At 37.8% G+C, this 24,237-nt stretch overlaps 1 protein-coding gene across 2 annotated transcripts in view; it reads right to left on the bottom strand.

Annotated features, from left to right (window-relative positions):
- PGR (progesterone receptor) overlaps window positions 1-24,237 on the bottom strand; it is a 42,668-nt gene that overhangs the window by 10,622 nt on the left and 7,809 nt on the right. For both annotated transcript variants that reach the window (XM_068669854.1, XM_068669863.1), the window contains exons 3-5: window positions 14,740-14,856; window positions 6,107-6,409; window positions 2,094-2,238 (exon numbers count right to left, since the gene is read on the bottom strand). In XM_068669854.1, the coding sequence (XP_068525955.1) occupies window positions 2,094-2,238; window positions 6,107-6,409; window positions 14,740-14,856 (565 nt within the window). The remainder of the gene's footprint in view (window positions 1-2,093; window positions 2,239-6,106; window positions 6,410-14,739; window positions 14,857-24,237) is intronic.

Below are 24,237 nucleotides of genomic sequence, written 5' to 3' on the forward strand. Positions count from 1 at the left end.
TCATACCCATATTTTTAGGCACTGCAAAATAAAGGTAACAGTAAAGCCTTTTGGTGTTTTAATGTTAAGTCATGAAATCATTGTCAACCTAACACTCCTGGCCTTCTTGGTCTGAAATTGATGCTACTGAACAAGTCGTTCTCACAGAGAACTCTGGATAAATTCACTAAATGACAGAGTGGCTGCAAAACAATCTTTGTAATGTGGTTTCATGGTCATTTGCAAATAACTTAAGTGTGTGTTGCCACTGTAGAGGGAATTTTTGTTCTCTCTTCCCTCTTCTAGGTGTGCACTCCTACTCTCCTGGCATTACTGCCTGCCTGCCCATGTCGTGACTCAGACTGGGGATGAGCTCAATTGGCTTTTTTTTTTTCCTATGGCATTTCTAGAACATATAATTTCTTTATCTGTTTTACAGTGCAGACAGATAGCAAGTGAAACAGCTTAAGTGAAATTATGGGCATGCGTGACCAGGGCAAGGAGGCAGACAGCACTGACATTTCTGGTGGTATTCAGCAGTTACTTTTGCTTAAAGTGATCATGGAAGTACAGCCTTATGTATCACTGTAGACAAGGAAGTGGCTTACATTATACTGCCTTATAAGATAACTTTTTTTTTTTTTCTCCCAATAAACATTGGTAGCTCTGATTTAGTGTACCAGTTATTCTTCCTGTCCAGCTCTTTGATTATAACTTTTTTAACATGATGCTGATGAGATATTCTACAACCAAGAGAATTGTATGTCGGCAGTCCACCTTTCTCTAGGTAAATGGTATTCAGCTGCAAACGAGAAGCTGTCTATGAGGAATTATAATCAGGGTTCATAAATCTCAATCCTCTTCTAGAATAAAGAACTTAAATTTTTTCTTCATAAGGTGGCAGCAGTGGTATACACACAGGGTAATGCCCCAGAACACGCTATTAGTTCCTAAAGCCATCTCGTATTGGATTTCTGAGTATATATCAGAGTAGACTAGGATACAGTCCAAAGTTCACTCAGTCTCATCCCTTCAAAGTGTTTCAATCGTACAATACATTTAATATACATGGGAGATGAAAGAATTCATTACTCTATAATCTCACAGTGATATACAACTATCTGGAAGAGAAAAGATCAGAAACTACACAGCCTGCTCCACTGAACATTTTGTATAAATAACACCACTCACAAAATTCTGGATGTCTATCAATTTCAAATTTGAGTGCCTAGATCTTCTGAAAGTCCACCTCTTAACCTTTAAACAGATATGACTTATGAGAAAATATGTTTAACTTTTACTTCACCTCATACTAGATTTTTAGGATCTTAAAAATAAGAAAAATATATTAGGAAAAAATACATAGGAAGACAACATTGTTTAACTTTTCCTGGAAGATTCCCATGTATAATAACCAAAATATCTAAAATTAAAGCTTTGATAATAATAAGATGCAGAGCTGAAAAAGACTGAAATGAAAGTTATCTGAATTCATCAGCATAGTTAAGGAAAATCCAAACCAAAATCCCACTCCAAAATCAAAACAAAAGAACAGTCTCTAATATTTTATCTTTGATCTTCACTTTTTCTTGATAGATTATTACAATTTTATAACATGAAATGTACTTCTGAAATTCACAGTTTTATCAGAAAGTGTCAACACTACTTTAGGCTATATACAAACTTTTGGCAAAAACCACCCAAACAACAATGACCAAAGGAAATCCCACTTATTTCCATTTATTGAACATGAACTCTTGTCTTATTAAGATGAGTTCACATAAATTTTCTGACAGTATCACTCTTAAAAAATAATAAAAAAAACCTCTTAGCTAATTACAATATTATTTTTATATAATTAGAATATTTATTTAATATAATTACAATATTACTCCTTTTTTTTTTTTTTTTGGCCACAGCAATAAAATATTTGGGATTCCCACACACTCCTTCCTAAAGTTATTGAACTTTGATGTGATCAGAGGACTTCCCTCTGCTGTTAATTTTGAAACAACAAATAATGAATGAAATCTTGGCATCAGTGAACTCACGTTCTCATTAACACAAAGAAATCAAAACGTCATTCATATTGTGCAATAGCAGAGTCTACTTACTCATTTAGAATCAGATCTGGTGCAAAATATAACATCTGACCACTGACATGTTTGTATGATCTCCATCCCATTGCAAAAACCATTAGACTCATCCAGGAATACTGGATGAGAGTTATCTGATCATCAATATGTAAATTCCGAAATCCTGGAAATAGAATTAAAAGATAAAATACTTTATAATTTAGACATTTAGACTTTTCATTTAGACAACAGCTGAGTAGATGTTCTGAAGATTACAGCTTTGGGCATAAACTATAAAACCAGGAACAGTTAGAAAGATGAGTGCTTTTGAGGATGTAGTTGTCAGAAATTTGTGAGGTTTGTACAATCACTGGCCATTTTGATAATTAACCTCTTGTGTTTTTATTCAGTTCCAATATTTTGAAAGAATTAAAGCAAAACTTTTAGAAGTCAGAGATGACTATTTTAGGAAAGAGGAATGCATCTCCTTTTTCTTTGGTAAAAATAATGTACATAATCACTATCACAGAATCACAGAATCACAGAATCTCTAGGTTGGAAGAGACCTCAAGATCATCGAGTCCTACCTCTAACCTAACACTAACAGTACCCCCTAAACCATATCCCTAAGTTCTACATCTAAACGTCTTTTGAAGACTTCCAGGGATGGTGACTCCACCACCTCCCTGGGCAGCCCGTTCCAGTGCCTAACAACCCTTTCAGTAAAGAAGTTCTTCCTAACATCTAACCTAAAACTCCCCTGGCGTAACTTTAGCCCATTCCCCCTCGTCCTGTCACCAGGCACATGGGAGAACAGGCCAACCCCCACCTCGCTACAGCCTCCTTTAATGAACTTATACAGAGCAATAAGGTCACCCCTGAGCCTCCTCTTCTCTAGGCTGAACAGGCCCAGCTCCTTCAGCCGCTCCTCATAGGACTTGCTCTCCAGGCCCCTCACCAGCTTTGTTGCCCTTCTCTGGACCCGCTCAAGCACCTCGATGTCCTTCTTGTAGCGAGGGGCCCAAAACTGAACACAGTACTCGAGGTGCGGCCTCACCAGAGCCGAGTACAGGGGGACGATCACCTCCCTAGCCCTGCTGGTCACACTGTTTCTGATACAAGCCAGGATGCCGTTGGCCTTCTTGGCCACCTGAGCACACTGCTGGCTCATATTCAGCCGACTGTCCACCATCACTCCCAGGTCCTTCTCTGCCTGGCAGCTCTCCAACCATTCCTCTCCCAGCCTGTAGCTCTGCTTGGGGTTATTGCGCCCCAGGTGCAGGACCCGGCACTTGGCCTTGTTGAACTTCATACAGTTGACCTCAGCCCATCGGTGCAGCCTATCCAGATCCTCCTGCAGAGCCTTCCTACCCTCGAGCAGATCGACACACGCACCTAGCTTGGTGTCATTGGCAAAACTTACTGAGGGTGCACTCAATGCCGTCATCCAGATCATTGATGAAGATGTTAAAGAGGACTGGCCCCAGCACCGAGCCCTGGGGGACGCCACTAGTGACTGGCCTCCAACTGGACTTGGCTCCATTTACCACAACTCTTTGGGCCCGGCTATCCAGCCAGTTTCTAACCCAACGAAGCGTGCGCCAGTCCAAGCCAAGAGCAGCCAGTTTCTTGAGGAGAATGCTGTGGGAGACGGTGTCAAAAGCCTTGCTGAAGTCAAGGTAGACCACATCCACAGCCTTTCCCTCGTCCACCCAGCGCGTCACTTTGTCGTAGAAGGAGATCAGGTTCGTCAAGCAGGACCTGCCTTCCATAAACCCATGCTGACTGGGCCTGATCGCCTGCTTGCCCTTCAAGTGCCGCATGATGACTCCCAAGAGGATCTGCTCCATGAGCTTCCCTGGTACTGAGGTCAAACTGACCGGCCTGTAGTTCCCCGGGTCTGCCCTCCGGCCCTTCTTGTAGATGGGCGTCACATTTGCTAGCTGCCAGTCAGCTGGGACCTCCCCCGATAGCCAGGACTGCTGATAAATGATGGATAGGGGCTTGGCCAGCTCCTCTGCCAGTTCTCTCAGTACCCTTGGGTGTACCCTTGGTGTCCCTAGTACCCTTGGGGCCCTCCGGCCCCATTGATTTGTGCACATCCAAGTGCCATAGCAGGTCACCAACCAGTTCTTCGTGGATGGTGAGGGCCACATCCTGCTCCCCGTCCCCTTCCACCAGTTCTGGGTACTGGGTATCCAGAGAGCAACCGGTTTTGCCGCTAAAGACTGAGGCAAAGAAGGCATTAAGCACCTCCGCCTTTTCCTCATCTCTTGTAACTAAGTTTCCCCCTGCATCCAGTAAAGGATGGAGATTCTCCCTAGTCCTCCTTTTTGTGTTGATGTATTTATAAAAGCGTTTTTTGTTATCTTTAACAGCAGTAGCCAGATTGAGCTCCAGATGAGCTTTGGCCTTCCTAATCTTGTCCCTGCACAGCCTCGCTACATCCTTATAGTCCTCCTTAGTGGCCTGCCCAATTTTCCAAAGATTATAAACCCTCTTTTTTCTCCTAAGCTCAAGCCACAATTCTCCGTTGAGCCAGGCTGGTCTTCTTCCCCGCTGGCTCATCTTTGGGCGCATGGGAATAGACCGCTCCTGTGCCATTAGGATTTGCCTCTTAAAGAGCGCCCAGCCTTTCTGGACCCCTCTGCCCTTCAGAACCGCCTCCCATGGGACTCCACCAACTAGTGTCCTGAGCAGCCCAAAGTCAGCCCTCCGAAAGTCCAATACAGTGGTTTTACTGGTTCCCTTCCTGGCCCCGCCAAGAATAGTGAACTCCACCATTTCGTGGTCACTCTGCCCAAGACTGTTCCCGACAATCACATCCTCCACCAGTCCTTCTCTGTTTGTGAAGAGAAGGTCTAGCAGGGCACCACCCCTGGTAGGTTCACTAATCAGCTGCGTCAGGAAGCTATCTTCCACTTTCTCCAGAAACCTCCTAGACTGCTTCCTCTGGGCTGTGTTGTGCTTCCAGGATATGTCAGGGAAGTTGAAGTCCCCCACGAGTACAAGCGCTGATAATCAACTCCTATTTAATATAGTTTATACTTAAGTGTTCTTAACAAGAGATACAGTTGTAATACAACAAACATCCACCTATTAATATATTTCTTGTGTTTAAATACAGAGAAGAATCTTAATCTGTGGATTTGACAATAACTTTTGCTCTTTGATAGCTTTAAAGATTGCTATAAGGTATCAGAGACAATCTAACGGCTTCCTGCCACCAAAAGCAGTGGTACTGTTCTTCATTACCTGGTCCTGTTAACCTCCTTCAAGCCAGCCATTAATGCTATGCCTCAGTGAACTGGTTCAGCTCATAAAGCATCAGAAAATCAGATGGTAAATAAATAAATAAATAAATAAATAAATAAATAAATAAAGGTTGTTTTCTTCTCGCTTAATGAGATGAATCAGTTCAGCTAAGAGGTCTGACAAGCCCAAGCTGTAATGGGGAGGAGCAACAAGTGGTATCACACTTTCCTTCAGCAGTGAGGTATCAGTTCAGCTCACATATTTCCAGGCTTTCAGCTTAATATGTTGTTTTTTATAGATTGCAGAATCAGGCTCCTATCACCAGACAGAGAACATGGACATATAAATATGAGTTGCTTTTTTTTTTTTTTTTTGTAATCTTTGTTTCTTCATAAATTCAGTTGGTTCTTTATACTGCTCGTCCCTGTTTCTTTTTAAAAAAATAAGAATGAAGAATATGCAGAACTAAATTAAGAAAAAAAAAATACACCAGAAGAATTAATAGTAGAGGAGGAGGGGTTAGGATGGAAAAGCTGCTATAATGGTGGAAAAATAGGAACACTCTGGGCTTTTTTTTTTTTTTAATAACTCTAAATATGCTTTCTTTTATGAAGGCCCTCCTATTAAAATGTATTGGATTAGTGCATGTATTATCTGATGAAGTGGAAACTTAATCCTTTAACAATTTCTGAAGAATTACATACCATGCAGACAATAAACAAGCAATGTTCTCTTTTGACTGCTCGCCCCATGACACATTTGCTTAACTAGAATTCACTACATGTAAGTGTTATTACCTGGTAGCAATTTTGACCACTTGACTACACAAAGAAGTTGCCTCTCACAAAGATGATTGAGACTGGTCAGCAAGGAACTTGGTGTTTCAGGTTTTGTATTGTCATAACCAGCATAGACAACTTCTGGCTCAATGCCTCGTAAAACACTTATCATTGGGGGAACAAACTGTATTTCTTGATTTGGAGAAAAGGACAGCCTTTGGGTTAGAGATTGGCTTTCATCTTGAAGGGTTGCTGGCTGCTGGAGAGCGACATCTAATGTTCTCACAACCTTAACTTTGTTAAATTTTTTAAATTTTCGACCTGAAAAATAGAAAATCGTTAATTTGTTAAAAAGAATTAACCAGAAACATCACTATTTTCCAGTAGTGCTAGATTATACTTTCCATCTACACTAGGAAACTAAAATTGTTTTCTGAATAAGTTTCCTATTTGTTGAGTATTTATATAATTAAGAAATAATCATGGAAAATTCTTAAGAGTTTCTTCCTCCATATCATCCTCCTTGCTCTATGAGATGAATGTTACCCACCCATTAAAATTATTGCATAAATTCTAGGTTACAGTAACCTCAGAAAGTCTTTTCTGGTTCAGTTCCCACTGTTCCATCACAGGCTGACAGCTGAGCCAGCTGGCTCTACATTTCAGTTGCTATTCAGTGTTAATTAAGGATACTGTTTATTTTTTCTCTCTAACATTCAAGAAGAAAAAGGCAAGTAAGTAATTATTAGATATCTAAATTCCTTTCCTTCAGTTCCATAAAAGCATTTCAGTGTCATGGCTAAATTCTATCTTGATAATCTTTAATGTAATAATTTCATCTTCTTAACAAGAATTAAAATAGAGTTCAAAGGATGACTGAAAATCACCAGATACTGTAAAAACATACTAACACTTAGAAAACCCTTCACTTTTTGCAGTTCAATTCTTATTTCAATACTGCAGTTGAATAACACTAACAACAACAAAAAAGGCAAAACAAAACAAAAAACACCACCTTGAACTGCTTTCCCAAAATAAATTCAAAGACTACATCTGGTATGTCTGTGTAAACATACATAGCTCTAGGTAGCAACTCTTCAAATTTCTTTCATGGCAACATGCTCGCAGTGTACCATATGGACACAGAAGATCAAACCTGCACAGGCTCAAAGGCAACAATGCTCAGAAAGAGCATGTTTCAAGGAAAAGTCGCATCCATGTAGAAATCCCTGCATGGAACACATTCCCTCTAAATAGACCCTCAAAGGTGAAATCTGTTGTTAGATCATTAAATTCCTCAGTTCTGCCAAACATGTTTTCCTCAGTGAAAAAAGCATGTCTTAACAAATACAAAATGCAATAAGGTTGCCGATACTTATGATCTGATTTAGATGACAGTGAAACAATTAAAGAGATTCAGGGTGACTGCAAGCAAATGATAAGTTATTCTCCCAAGAAAAACAAGAAGCTTACATGTTTCAACTTTAAAAAACACAGCAAGGAAGAAGAATTTTCTGCTCCAAGAAAAATGAGAAATCACCTTTATATTTTTACTTAAGGTTGAATACTTTACAAGAGTAGAAAAAGAGATGCACCAAATTCACTGGCTGAAAATAAATTCCTTGACTGTCAAATTGCTGGACCATTGAGAAACTGCCTTTTAAAATGGCAAAATGCAAAAAACACCCTAAAATTTACTTTTGGAGGTGAAAGGTAGTAGAAGTATAACAGTGTGCTTAGTTGAATTGAGATTCCATTTATAATACGCATATCAAATTATCTTCTAAAAAATAGTACTTTTGTTTTAAAGTGAAAGATTATACAAGGGAAATAGAGCATCCTAAAGAAATGAAACAGAGTTACATGAACCCATGCAACCTATGCACAAAAGAGGCTCTAGGACAGTGGAGTAAGGAAGCACACTTCAACTTCAGCATGTGATCTGAATACTTTCTCAACTGGTCACAGAAGGAATGTAGAAATATTAGCATAGTCAGACTTATCAATTACTTCCCTCCTTGGAAAGTTTCTGTCTCTTAAACTACATACTAAAACAGAAGGCTTCAATAAAAGTACCTTTACTTAAGAACATGTCTATTCCATTTTCTTCAGATGCTCCCATATTATACAAGATACTACATTTTATGAAAATCCAGCGTCTCCATTTTAGAGTATCAAAGATGAACAATTAGAGAGTTACACTGACCTTATCAAAACATCAATTAGTGCATTAATAGTATAACATCAAGCTAGATTAATACATCAACCATAGGAAGATTCCTTGTGTTTTTTCTACATATTTTATACAGTCTATGACTTTGATTAACTACTCTTGATGCCTGCTGGCATAGCTGAAGGTAGAATGAATCCTCTTGTTTTTGAACCAGACAGCATTAAGCAGATGAGTGCAACCCAAAAAGTTAAAATCTGCTTTAAAAAAAAAAAAAAGAAAATAAAAGCGTTTAGTGTTTTCCTATCACAAATATGCATACTTAATCATTAAAAAATAAATAAAAATTGTATACAAAATGACAAAACTTCAATTTAAATTAAAATAGTAGTTAGAATCCAGAGATAAAATAAATGCTAAAATGCTAAACAAAATTTCAAGAAACATGTTATTAATAGCATAAGTAAGAAGGATAAGCTCTTCAGGAACAGTCATTATCCAATGAAGTCAAAGTTCATAGTCCCACTGACTTGACTGTGAGTTTAATTAGTTTTGTATGAAGTGTCCCAACAATCTTATGTTCATTTTATCACCTGAGGTAAAGATATAAATATTCCTGATCAGTGACTCCTTCCTAATGAACCAAACGCCAGCGTATACATTACACCTTATATATCTGAACCAAACCAAACCAAACCAAACCAAGCCAACCAACAAACCAGAAAACAAAACAAAACAAAACAAAAAAACAACAACAACAAAAACAAACAAACAAACAAACAAAAAAAAAAAAAACAAAAAAAAAAACAAGGCAAACAAGGCAGTATGATAATATCTCAAGAGACCTAGGACCAATTTCTACCATAACAAAGCTATATACAGACCTAAAAATGCTGGGAATTTCCCACTAAGTATTGTTTAGGTATGAAGGAAAGCAGAGAAGGAATAATTAATTCAATAGTTCATAAATAATGATTTCAGGTATTTTCTGAAATAATGGTTTCAGATACTTTTACAGTTCAGAGAACAAAGAAAGAAAGAAACCAAACAGAGTACTTATCACATGGAAATGTTAGTAGTTAATAAGTACCCATGTTTCCAAGTGATTGAATGTATCTGAATTAATGTTGCACTGACTTGAAGAATTAGTTATGTGTTTATTTCTAATTATGTTGCTTAACAGCCACCAGTAAAGCAACCTCACTTGTTACCTATCTACTGGAAAGGTGACTACTGATAACTCACAGTAAACTTTCCATCTACCACAAGGAGACCATGTCAAATTAATGCAAACTCTTAAGGACATAAGGAAAGCAACAAATATTTGACTACGGCCTAGTTTTTCAACTGCAGCTTACAAAAACATTCAATAATTTCCTGCTTTAAGATAAACAAATGCCTCTGCTAAGTCTTGTAATGTAAAAAGAATACTAATCCACCCTGGCAACTATTCATCTTAGTAAAAACCAATCTGCACATTTAAACAGAATACCTTTTCTTTGTAATATTTTTATTAATTTGTAATAAGTAGGATAATATTTACTGGTGGCCAGTCACTGAAGCAGCTTCCTGCTACTCACAGTTCCCTTACCCTTGATTTATTACTAATAGAAAGTGATACTGTATTTGTATACTGCATGTATAAATAGACATAACAAGACATAAATAACAAAATTAATATCTATTTTATCTCATTAACAAATACATTATGATTTTCTCCATAATACATAATTCTGTATTTTAGTATTATTTTAACTAGGTATACAGAATCAAGCAGCAAATCAGACATGATTGATAGTGGAAATTTTATTTTAAAATGGCTCGATTTCTAGTAAAAGGCTAACATCTCACTATCTTTTCCCATACCCTCTAATCAGGTGGAAAACGTCAACAATTTATTATTCTTGACAGAACACTGTGGCTCCGACTTTAAGGTCACTGTGCTCTTACGTTTTGTGTAGAAGAACAAGCTGTGTACACCTTAGGAGGGTGTATACAAAATAGAGGAACAAATCAGAAAAGCAGAAGTAATACATCTTGATTTTAATAAGCCTTTTGACACTACCTCATAAAATATTACCTGGAAAATTAATTAAGATTTGTCTACATCTAATCACTGCAATGTGGACTGAAAGCTGACTGAAACAATGAATAATGTGATAATTTAGCAGTACAGCAGAACAAGGAATCAGTGATAGTCAGCCTGGGAAAATCACAGATCCACTGATAGGAAATAAAAAGCTGTGTGTGTTTATTCAAGGACTTGACACAACTTTCTACTATCCTATTAGGTAGAAGATTAGAAAGTGGATTGATTAACTTGTTTGGTTATGAAACCAAACTTATAGAACTTAAAGACAATATTCCCACAGAGAATCTCATCGTTAACATTCTGTAAAATCTCAGTCTTTCTTATCATGATTAAACTATGCTGAAGGTCTTTGTTTTTTGTCTGAAGGCTAGCATTAGGAAACTAATTAGGAGTAAAAGAGAAGTTCATCTATGGAAGTTCCATCTGAAAGATAGAAATGCACATTTTGGGTGGGGGGTGGGGGAGTGGAGGGGGATGCTTCAGGGTGGCCTCTGTGAGCAAAGCCCAGCAGATACCCCATGTCAGATCAGAGCCAGCTCCAGACATCTCCAAAAGGGACCCTCTGCTGGCCAGAGCTGAGCCATGAGCAACACTGGGTGAGCCTCTGGGAGAGCAGATTGAAGGAAAGGGAAATCTGCTGTGCTACAGCAGCTGGGAGAGAGGGGTGAGAGCTGAGAGAGAAGCAGCCCTGCAGCCCCCAAGGTGATTGCAGCAGGAGGGCAGGAGGTGCTCCAGGCATGCAGCACAAGTTCCCCTGAGGCCCGTGGAGAGGCCCCTGGTGGAGCAGGCTGTCCCCCTGCAGCCCATGGGTCCCACATGGAGCAGATCTCCACACTGCAGCCCATGGAGGAGACCCCAGTGGAGCAGGTGGATGTGGCCTGGAGGAGGCTGCGGCCCATGGAGAGCCCCCGCAGGAGCAAGCCCCGGGCTGGAGCTGCAGCCCTTGGAGAGGAGCCCACACAGGAGCAGGGGGCCTGGGGAGAGCTGCCACCCGTGGGGGACTCACACTGGAGAGCAGTTCTAGAACCATATAGAATGACTTGTGTTAGAAGAGATGTTAAAGATCGTTTACTTCCAACCCAGATATCCCTTGAAAGGATGCCACCCAACCTGGTCTTGAACATCTCGCAGGGATGGGGCATCCACAGCTTCTCTGGGCAACCAGTTCCAGTGCCTCACCACCCTGTGAGTGAAGAATTTCCTCCTAACATATAATAGGAACCTACCCTCTTTTAGTTTAGAATGTTAATTCCTTGTCCTACTACTGTCCACCCATGTAAAAAGTTGCTCTCCATCTTTTTTATCAGCCCCCTTTAAGTACTGAAAAGCTGTAATGAGGTCATTCCAGAGTCTTCTCTTTTGCAGGCTGAACATCTCCAGTTCTCTCAGCCTTTCTTCCTAAGAGAGGTGCTCCAGACCTCTGATCATCTTCATGGCCCTCTTCTGGACCCACTCTGACAGATCCACAACTTTCTTGTGCTGGGAGCCCCAGACCTGGGTGGATGCTGGACTTCAAATGAGGCCTCACAACGGCAGAGCAGGGGGGGACAATCACCTCCCTCTACCAGTTGCCCACTCCATTATTGATGCAGCCCAGGATGCAGTTGGCCTTCTGGTCTGCAAGTGCCCACTGCTGGCTCATGTGGAGCTTTTCATCCACCAGAAGCCCAAGTCCTTCTCCACAGGGCTCTCAATGAGTTCTTCTCTCAGTCTGTACTCATGTCCAGGTTGATTGTTCAAACCCAGGTGCAGCACTTTGCACTTGGACTTGCTGAACCTTGTTAGGTTTATGTGGGCCCTCTTATCTAGCTGTGAAGGTCCCTTTTTATGGCTTCCCTTCCTTCTGTTGTACTGACTGCACCGCTCAGCTTGGTGTCATCTGTGAATTTGCTGAGGGTGCACTTGATCCCACTGTCTATGTCATTGGCAAAGATATTAAACACCATTGGTCCCAAGACAGACCCCTGAGGGATACTGCTTGTCACCAGCCTCTACCTGGACATAGAGCCATTGTCAATTATTTGTCTGTGGCCATTCAGACGACTTCTTATCCACCAAATGGTCCACCTTTCAAATATCTCTCTCTTCAGTTTAGAGATCAGCATGTATTGTTGGATCACATCAAACACCTTATGGAAGTTAGATGATATCAGTTGGTCTTGCCCTGTCGACTGATACAGTCACTCCACCATAGAAGGCCAGTAGATTGATCAGGCAGGATTTGCCCTTGGTAAAGCCATGCTGGCTGCCTCACATCACCTCCTTGTCCTGCACATGCCTTGACACTGCTTCCAGGAGGATGTGTTCCATGATCTTGCCAGGCACAGAGGTGAGGCTCACTAGTCTGTAGTTCCCCAGGTCTTCCTTTCTATCCTTTTTTAATATGGAGTGACGTTCCCCTTTTTCCAGTCACCAGGGATTTCACCTGACTGCCAAGACTTTTCAAATATGGTGGACAGAGTGGCAACTACTTGCAGTGGCAACTACTTCAAACGGCTCCCTTAGGACCCTAGGATGCATGGGATCGGGTCCCATAGTCTTGTACCCGTTTGTTTTCATCCATTCCTGAAAGGCTGCATCTGGACATACAGTCCCATATGGGACCAGTTCCTGAAGAGCTGCAGCCTGTGGGCAACTCCCGCAGGCTCAGTTTGGGAAGGACAGCATCCCGTGGGAGGGAACCCACGTGGAGCAGGGGCAGAGAGGGACCATGAAGGAGCAGCGGAGACGATGCATGAGGGTCTGACCACAGCCCCCATTCCCTGTTCCCCTCTGCTGCTGGGGAAGAGGAGGTAGAATAGGGTGGATGGGGGAAATTTGTTTTTAGTTTGCTTTTAGTTCTTACTTCTCTAGTCTGGTAGCAGTAGGTAATAATCTCACTATGCTGAGTCTGCTTTACCTGTGACTGTCATTGGTGAGTGATCTCCCTGTCCTTATCCCAACCCATAAGATTTTTTTTTTTTCATCATATTTTCTCCCCTTGTTTTTCTGAGAAGGGGGAGTGCTATGGTGGTGCTGAGCTACCTACTGGTGTTAAACCACCACAACATGTTCTCTTAACTTTGTTCCTCCTTCCCCAGCCCAGTGCCACCAACATCCTTGGCAGCTCCATTCTTTTTACCAAGAGGAAGCACTGCTCTCCCAAGGTGCAGGAAGGAGCAACAGACAGTAACACCAATTACATTGATGTCTGTCACTGTTCTATTTCCAGTGCTGTGGGGTGAGAGGGATCTAGTTTGAAGAAGAGGACTCAAAGGAGAGGTAGTGTTGAAGGTTTCAGGGAGGTTCAGGAGCAATACACAAAACAGAATCCATATCGCAGCACTGCCTCTCCCTCCTGTCGTTACACAGACTGCTCCCTGGAGGTGCAGCACTGTCTCTTACAGAGGATGAAATGCAGAGAGCCAGCAACAGCTGCTCACTGGTAGGGAACTACTGATTTACATCACTGATAAACATATAAAATGTAAGAATGACATGACGACCGTGTATGCAAAATACTCCAGCAGCAATACAGTACTGCAGGATCTGAAAACATACAGCTGTGCAATCAAAATGTCAGCCTGCAAACTACATACAAATGTTAATTTATGAATGGACACAGGCACAGAAAAATAATGAAATTACCAACAGCATATAATGCCAGTTCTTCCTTCAGGGAAAAAAAGCAATACATAAATGCAGAGAGAGAACTGTTTGATGAACTAAAACATGTTAGAAATAAATCATATTTTGTCTGTTCCTTCTTTATTATTATTTTTAATTCAATTTGAAAATACTTTCTTTCTTGCTTTCTACTACCTTTATATCATTTTCTTATAGTTTCAGTTGTGTATTTTCAAGCCTTGAGCTGGTCCAAAACTTCATATAGCTAAAATGTCATGAAAAATATGGGAAAAAGAAAAAAAAAAAAATATATATATATATACATATATGCCTGGTCCTCTTTGTTGGAACAGAAGGATATAAACTTGTTGAATTCTACACAAAGCAATGACAAAGAGTACAGAAAAAAAGTGTGGGGATAGTCCTGACTTCTGATTTTAGTGTTGATCTCAATTTGCTTCTTCATTTTTTTTCCAGCTTGAATTCTCTGATCCAAATCTATTAATAAATAAACACCAAAGACACAATTCCTGTTGTTGCAACAAAATGAGTGTAAAGATACATTATATGACACAAAGATATTTTTGTTTCCGGATTTCCAGGCTTTCGTTAAAAAAAATATATAAGCATTTTAACTTATTTTAAACACCAGGTAATTCTTCCAAAATAACATTTTAATGTGGTTCTTTCTCTTAAAGCATCAAAGGAATATTAAACTCAAGGGATTGAAGCTAGTGCTCTTGACTGCCTATTTTTCTCAATGAGATTTGAAAAGCAGCTCACCTCCCAGGACCATACCGGCTTGACAGCACTTCCTCAAGCGACATGCTGGACAATTCTTCCTACGAATTTTATCAACTATGCAGTCATTTCTTCCAGCACATAAATAATTGTGCTGCCCTGCAGGCAAGAGAAAAACAAGATTAATATGTTTTCTAACATGACAAAATTATTTCTGTGTATTAATGTTGCAAAAATAATAGAGGAGTCAAAAAAAAAAAGTATAAATGATCCATTACAGAACCCATTCGTTTTGTTAGCTATTAAATAATCATCTGTTACTACTTAAATATAAAGTTTCTTTGGCCTATTTAAGAGTGACATTCCCTATCTACATAATTCCAAAATAATTAACAGGCAGTACAAACCGCTTAAAATATTAATCAATATTTCTAATCTAAATCAAGCATGAGGACAGATTTCCTTCTGTTTTTTTTTTTTTTTTGTTTGTTTGTTTGTTTGTTTTTCCTTGTACTTTACTGTTCCTAATTGCAAAGTTAATTAAGTATTTTTTGCATGGATTGATAAAGAGTTTCCAACAAAACTGAACAAAGAAGTTGGGGCATTATGCAGTGCAAAAAATAGCCCTTTAAGCAGAGTAAATTACCTCTGCTGGAGAATCAGTTCTGCACAACACCTGCTGAGACACCAACTGAACATATGAAGCCAACAGAGGACAAACAGAGGAAGGCTGTAACTTTTTGGTTTACGTTAGCTCTTAGGAATGGCAACTCCAGTTTATTGTTTAATTCTGAATCACTCAGTTAGGAAGAAGCTGTCATTAGTGTATTAAAATGGAATCTTTCAAATGAAATTAGCTTCCAGCACAACAGTCATTTTATTAGCAAAACATGAAATCCAGCTGATATAATAACATTCTTTCTCAAAACAAGCTTCAATTATAATTTTTCTTGAAGAGAACAAAAAAGTATATTTTTATGCTTTTGTATAATAGTGATCATTTCTGTGATTCATGTTAATGTTGAATGAGTAAACAAAGCTGTAAGAAGAAAACAGAACAAATCTTCGCATTAAGCCTCAGTTTATCCTCTAAGGTTTAACTCTAAGATCCTTCCTGTTTTTGCACACCATCCTCTATCTGTTCCTGTATTTTCATTTTCTTACATCAAAGCATAAAAGATGTTTCTTTTAAGACCAAAAAAAAAAAAAAAGGATAAAATGTATAACTGTAGGAAGTACCAATATCAGGGATATTTCCCCTGTAGAATATTGTGGATGTAGACCTGCAAATATAACAGGCATCCACAGCACCACTTTTAGATTTTTATTTATTTTTAGATTGGTACTACTCTGACTTAGCCATCTGATGTCACCAGGAGCACACAAGTCTGAGACAATTATTTTATTCAGCTGGTGTTATTTTTTTCTTTATAATCTTATTCCATCCTTTATCTGCACTTGGTCAAGTGAGCAACTCTTCACCAATAACTTTTCTAAACAGGAGAAAGACAAACTGAAAATGACTCCTCAGATGCAAATGCAGGAGAAGACCACTCTATTCTAACAACAAAAGACTGGTGCTAAAACACATGAAGCATTCCGTTTGCTTCTGTGGTAACATCTTTTCAAAAATTAATTTACTTCTTACCTTTACTTTTAAGAGCAACTTGTTTAGATTTAATGAAAGAAACCTGACTTCCTAAAATTCTTAACAGTTTCTATTGTTTTAGAAAACAACAAGTAATTTTCTTATACACTGCCTGGAATTTTAAAAATATTTAATAATGTACTAAATTACAAAAAAAGCTCATTTAATTTCTCCTATTACTTCTAATCCTGGATATCTTCATACAGGAAACGTTATCAAAATTAACCCAATGACTAAAAATCTGTCTTGCTTTGGCAGCAGAGCAGGAGGCAAAACACTTATTTTGAACATTTGTCATTTATTTGCATTTTTTCCTCATCTTGCTTTGCATTTATTAGCTACAAAAGCTCTTTTGAAAGGCAACAACAGTTTTAAGATTGTTACTTAAAAGCATCAAACCATCAAATTATTTCTGCATTGTGGCATTCTGATGCACAGTTTATCTACAAAGAAATGCTTAAGTGCATGGTTTAGGTTATATTTGTGGGTTTTATAGTATTTTTATTTGTTTGTTTTTTTGTCCCCTGAAAAAATATCTCTTTGGACCTCATTTTTGCGGAACCCTTTGAATTTATGTCTGGATCCTTTTAGCCCATGTCCACTGGAAGATCAAAAAATGGACTATGCATTTCCAGCTCAGCTGCTCAAAAGCAGCTTGCAAAACTACAGGCATTCAAGATTTAATTTTCATCCTATGCTGACACAGAAAAATACTTATCTACTAAAGTTAGTGCCATATCATGAAATACTCCTCTTCAAACTCTCAAAGAAAATGTCCATATGTTCTAGAATGATGTTAGTATTTAAACTTTGCTTTTGATACTAATATGTGTTTTGCATACTTAATACCCCAAGTATGTGTGCTCACTGCTAAAGGAGGCTAAGAAACTTCGGTAGAAGCAGTAATGGCAACAATGTTCATGCTGGAACAATAAATTAATTGGTAAAATGGGAATTAACAACTTGATCTATACACATTTTAACAGCCTGCATTATTGAATAGCAGTTATATTATATAACAGCTTTTAAATATTACACATCTAAGATTGTTACAAATCAACAGTGCAATACATTGTAAAATTTAGAATTTGCAGTTACACTTTTAAGGTTCACTACAGCTCTTAGAAACCTCTTCACAACTTAGGCTTTATCAGTAGATCCAACCTCCACATTAACTGAAAATGTAGGAAATACTTCATCATTATGTAACAACTCACCAGTTATTATAAATCCAAGACAGAACAATTTTTTCCCATCTGCTGACCAAATCATAAATGAGTCACAATTATCAAAACTGCTCTTGAATGTTCCTATGTTCTAGTGAATACAGCATACCATCTCTGAGTTATAGAACAGATTAAGTAAATTCAGTGCATACCATGAGAGAAATGAAGCACCATTGTTGGAATTTAGGTGCAGTAAGAATTTCCTTTGATCTTCAAAAAGTATTATTTCACTCCTATTTATTTCATAAACTGTATCTGAAATCTAATAATTTCCAGTAACCTAACCTTTATTGTGTGTTTACCTAGTTTGTTTCTTCCATAAAGAAGAAACTAGTATGAAATTAATAAAAAAAAAGGAAAAAGCTATCCAATCTCTCCCCTGACACTTCCCAATCTAAAGTATATTACAAAAAAAGAGCTGAAGCTTTTTGTTTTAAATATATATATACATATATATATATATATATACGGTTTAATTATTTAGTATTTCACTTAGTCTCACCTGTCAGGGCTTTTTTAGTCATCAAAGTCATCTGACTGGATCTCATATAGATATACAAATCTCACATGAAACTGTATCTGTGTTTCTACCATTGTCAAGAGCTGGATTCTGAGAAGCCATTACTTGCTTGACATTAATATTTAAGTGTCAGTCACTACATGAAGGACAGGTTGTGTAAGAAATGGAAAACATGCCAGATATTTAGTTAATTTCCAGATCATGGGAATCAATTTCAAATTAATTAATTTCAAATTAATTTCAAATTTCAATTAAGCTATTTGGAAAATTTTGATGGCATACCTAAACATTTATTTGAAAATATATCATTTAGAATTGCTTGTTGCATCTCAGTCCTTAGGATGGCCTTTATTTTCACTGATTTGCTTAAATATGTGAATATTGCAGTAATGTTAAATACATGTACTAATGAAGTATCTAAAGACCCCTGCCAAGACAAAATTCCTGTTCAATTGTAGCATGTCACCCAGCATCTTTTATATGTTATTATAACTAGGAGATAAAACACAAAAACCGAGATAGTTGTCCAGTCACTAGGGCCCAGGTGAGAAAGCAAAAGCTGGTATTTGTATTTCTTACAAAAATATGGATCTAACAACTTTCTGACAACTGCTACTTTCTAGGAAGTTTTCCCCCAATGTTAAGTTTCCTGAATATGTTTCCTTTTCACCTATCTTTAAAAGTGAAAAAAAGCTCTCTCTCAAGACCTCAAAGCTTCAATTTGTAATGTAGATTTGATTAAATATGGAGAAAATACAGAGATTTCATCTGCTACTCATCCATTCCAGATTCTTGTAGGGTACCATTTTTCTTAACCTCCATCAAAGTTTTATTTTGGCAAAGGCAGAAGTACTAATGTAGTCAGTCAACTGCAGTTTTAAGTACTTCAATAACTAATGCTACATTGGCAAGTGTATATGAGAAAGTGATTAAGATGTGTATGGTCTGCACACACAAACACAATCAGTCACAGTTTTTGCTGTGACTGTAAAGCTGCAGTAATAGTACTACAGCTCTGAGAAATGCTGCACATACAGTGTCTTTAAAATCTGGTTATTAACTGAGCTCACTGCCATACTGTAAGTTATTTAAAATGATTCAAATGAATTAACAAGTTCATGAAATTTTGCAGATATGCAAAGATGGAAAATGTATCTGCACAAGGAGTATCACATGCCAGCAGCCAGTTATTTGTGTAAGTGCATCTGTGCTGAACTGCTGCCAGTCTGCACAGAAGCAACATGCTTGTTTGCAAACTCTCATTTCCTCCTGTCTGCAAATAAAAGCACTTTCTCAAGTCTTCTCTCTCTCCCATAGTTGATTTTGTTTCCCCATACCATTTTTACTTATCAATGCTTTCTTATGAAACCATCCTGTTCCAACCACTGGAGGACTTCTGTTCACACTACATACCACACTGTTCTGTTTAGTCTATTTTTATTTTTATTTTTCTGCCTAAAACCAGAAGATATCTAATGCATCTCTTTGTAAATTATTTTATGGCCAAGTACCTCTCAATGTCAACATTTTCCTTCATGAAAGCCAACCTTCAGCTTCTGTTCAATAAATTACTCCCAACATGTTCTTTTCCTCTTGCAGTGTTTTTCATACCATAAGAAATAGAAAGTGCTAATTATATAAGCAAATATTAAAATCAAAGGATTTACTTTTTCACTAAATCCCTGTCAGGCATTCATGTGAAAGCTGATAATAAAAATGATTTTAAAATAAATAAAATGGAAAATAGTTTTGCCTATGTGTACTAAACACAATGGTCCAGATGTAGCTTCTGAGAATGACTGACTTCTGGAAGCTAATATACTATATTAAGGTGCACATTACTCTGGATTTGGGCCGATTCTATCACTGTTTTCCATAACTAGGCAAACAGTCTAGCCTAGTTCGCAAACAGTCTAGCCTAGTTCCTCATCAGAAATGAGAAAAACAGCTAGACTGACCTTTGCTCTGATCTAAATTAACCACTGCTCTATTTATACTGTTCCCATGTGCAAAAAAGCAAATTTGTGTCAAGCTTGCATGTCACAATGTGGGCTTATGTGCATGGGTCTTGGAGAACTAGGAACCTATATTACAGAGTTTGTAATACTCAAAGTATTCTCTTCATGTCCCTGTATGCCATTACAGACCATTACAATCTCCAATATTCCACACACCTCAAACATCATTTTTAAATTATTTAACACCAACTTCACTTCAGTGCTAACAATTTCTCCAGAAATAAAGATGTCACTGAAGTGAGGCTGAAACTCTAACGACTTAACAACAAACCATATTCCCCACTGACCTTACCCTGTCTGTAAAGAAAACAGTATTTACTGAGGGACTCACATTACATTTCCCTCCTTGACCATCAAAATCAAAGTTAATTTTTTTCCCAAATATTAAGCAGGTGTCCTGACTACAGCCCTATAAAGTACTTTTGTTTTCAGACAGGAGGAAAGGAGAGTTTGCAAACAAGTGCATTGCTTCTGCACAGACTGGCAGCAGTTCAGCACAGATGCACTTACACAAATAACCAGCTACTCTATATAAAGTCCATAGTGGTATAATAAATGTGCTACTAATGCAGATCTGCTTCACAGCCAAGGGTTCAGTGGGCAGAAGAGTAACTTGGGAATATGTTCCATCCTGGACTCTTTTTCTTGCTGAAATAATATGGAATTCCTCCCCTCATAACAATATAGTTTAAAGTGAAAACAGTGAAGAATGATTACAGCCCAAGTCATCCTTTGGCCTAATGAGCTGCAAGGAGAAAAGGGTGTGTCTGACTCACTCCAGACATGATGAACACAGCTCTTACATCCTGGGTGACTGCCTTACTTCTTCTATGTACTCAGTGATGGGGATTGTGAGCATTAACAAGTACTACCAATTCCTTCATCTTTGTGAAGCTAGTCTTTCATTTCTTTGCCTTAACTACATACAATGAAAAAAGCAAGTTGAGTAAAAATGTTTTGTTCAAAAAGAAAGCACAACTATAAAACATTCATTCCTAAGTCAAATCTAATATTTCCTATATTCTACTTTACTTTGCTAAGCAGATTGATAACTAATTTTTCATATAACTCTACTTACAACAAACTTCTGTTACACTTCCAGTCCATTATCCGTTAATTTGTAGTTAACTTGTAAGCATATCTTACAGTCCTCTGCCTAATTTTGTTTGCTAAGTGGACAAACCAAAAATGGTTTCTTTGGAAGGGAAACAGCATTTTCAAACTACCATATATCTTGCATTGCTTTTCTTCTCTTCAACAAACCACTTCCAGTGTTTGCAATATCCTTAACTGATTCTTTCTCCTTTATTAGAAAATCATCTTGCCTTTTGTTGTGAACACTGCACCGTCTTTTTCCTTCCAAAAATTACTTCTCCAGACAGCAACCTATGCATATTATATTTATGCGATCTACAAAACTGATCAGTTAAATGTAGCTACACTGTTTTCATTCACTTCTGGTTAGTTAAAAGTTGTAATACTGGGTGTGGTTTGTTTTGTTTTAAACTTAGTAATTTCCCTATTTATTCTATCACCTTCAAGCAACCAACCAACCACCAAACAAAAACCATAATTAAGTCCTGTTTTACAGAAGCCATCATGAACTGCAAAATAAGGGTTAGTATTTTACATTGGCTTTATTTGGTCTTCCAGGAATGTTTACCACAGTAACATTCTGAAAGGCATAAAGTCTTCGTGTCTAAGTACAGGAACTGACAATAGTAAAAATGCTGCATAGCTAATATATTTCAGAAAATGATTCTGGCTTCTACAAATCAGTATTTCCAGTTATTTTTATGTCAGTGTGTCACAATTGTTCCATGGTCACCATTTTTAAGTGATTAATTACATAATTAATATAAATATCTAAAATGATAAAATTGACATCTTTTTATCTTTTTTTTTTTTGTCAGTGAAAGTTATATTTCTTATAAAATAACTATGGATCATAGGATTTGAACATCGAGTGTACTTTAAAAGCACACCAACTATTTCAGAAGTATACATCATTAAAGTACTATTTGTTCTTCTGATCCCTGAATGCTGTATTCTACCAACATAAGAAGCATTACATTTGTATTTCAATCATCCCATCATTCTGATTTCAGTGAAAGTATTACAGCACATTGCCTTGATGAAATTTACACTGTATGTTTTCTCTTATTCTTTGCCTGGTCCTAGATCTGAACTGGTAGGACAGCAATGAAGGTAGAAAAATTAATGAAGTAATGAAGGTAGAAAAATAATGAAGGTAGAAAAAACTAAAAACATTAGTAGCAGAAAAATGCAACATGTAAAAAAAAACACATGTTGCTGCCTGTGATCAAAACACCCAACAGACAGCAAACTGCTGAAAAACTGTGAAGAAAGGATTCATTTGACTAATTAGATTCTAAAGTGTAGAGATCCAGCATAGCAAGTAGTGTACACTCTGGTCTTGGGCACTGGAGAAAAAAATGGGTACTTTAGGATGTGATTTATCTTAACCTTAATGTCCAAATTGGAGTTCTTTAATAGCCTATAGATCTCCAAAGGAAGCTTAAAGATTAGCCCGAATATGGATGTCCATATTGGCCTTCAGTTTGGCGAAACCAATCTCACACAAATCCCCACTGTAGGTGGGGATTGTGGAAACTCATATAATTATTTGCCAATAATAGGACAACATTTTCCAGGATGTCAATGTCACATGCAACTCTTTTCATGCTTTAACTGCAAAAGATTCCAGGTTGTTGAAATGCACTCAGATGTTAACAGATATTAACCAACAGCCACTTGTGAAACTGCAGGAGCTGTTGACTAGGTATGACCAGGAAACCTCTGAAGTACAGCCATGTATCAACACAGACAACAACATACAGTAACATACAATTGACATTTGTTAAGTCTTTCCACAGGTAGCTTCTAAAGAACCATCTCTTAATCATCAGTTCTGTGGAATGGATATATAGCTTAAGGAGATGGACACGGTCAAACCTAAGTGCATATTTAGGAAGTAATAGTTTGACTATAAATACTTAAACACTTATTTTGTATACTTATTATATTTATTTACACTCTAAAAAGATATGAGCTACCTTGGTGGTATATGGGTGGGATTTATACCACCAAATGCAGAGAGTGTACATCATCACCTGACACTCCTTTTATGTTCAGCATAGAGAAATACTTCCTGTTAGAGTACCATCATTTTCATCCTATGTAGATATGCAAAACAAGTCAGTGAATTACTTCCCAGAAGTTCCTGTTTCTCTCCACCTGCTATAGAAGGAACTTGAGATGCACGGCTCAGGTTACTCCCATTCTGAATATCTGAAGTTGGAGCAATCAGCAATGCTAAGCACTCAGCTGCTGGTGCTCTGTAAAGCAAGCAGACCTACACCACCTGAAATAACTTCTAATCCACCTGAAAAGATGTTTAATTCAATATTCAATACAGTTTCTAAACACACTATATAACATTAAGCCAAAAATTTTGGTAATTCACATTTCTGCAACTATGTTCTAACACATCTCTACCAGGAAATCAGTACAGTCACTAAGAGAGCAGTAAGAAGCCCAGCATTAGCACTACACCCAAAGCACAAGAATGAATGTTATCCTTGCTCACTCCATTGTTGTGCCACAATCAAATTGACAAATTAATGTTTGTCAAATGGCTGAGCAACAATACTTTTTGTAAGTTAGAAATATGATACACAATTATGTATCTGCATAGATCTTCTTTCCCTTTTTGTAACGTAAATTCTTTGCTCTCACAGAAGTGAGACTTCCCAGTTGAATTTTAGGACCTTCACAGAGGTAACTTCATATATTTGAATTTGGAAATATACTTAAGTTTACTGTACATTAACACTTTTTGGTCATGTACAAAATAAAACAGCTTTAATAACATTAAATATACTAAGTGAAAAACATTTTCATCTCTCAACTTGCAGTATGATGCTTTGTCTGCTTCATGAAACTTTAATGACTATCAGGTTTATGGTACACACCGTACCAAATTCTGATCCCAAGAACACAGAAAGTGGGATTAAAAACAGAAAATTGCTGTGGAGTTAGGAGAACGGGAAACATTTTACAGCTGCTTTATCAATTTCATAGATGAAAAGGTCTCTATATTATGGC

Source organism: Anas acuta, chromosome 1 (genome assembly GCF_963932015.1).
Source record: "Anas acuta chromosome 1, bAnaAcu1.1, whole genome shotgun sequence".
In the NCBI taxonomy this organism is placed as follows: Eukaryota; Metazoa; Chordata; class Aves; order Anseriformes; family Anatidae; genus Anas; species Anas acuta.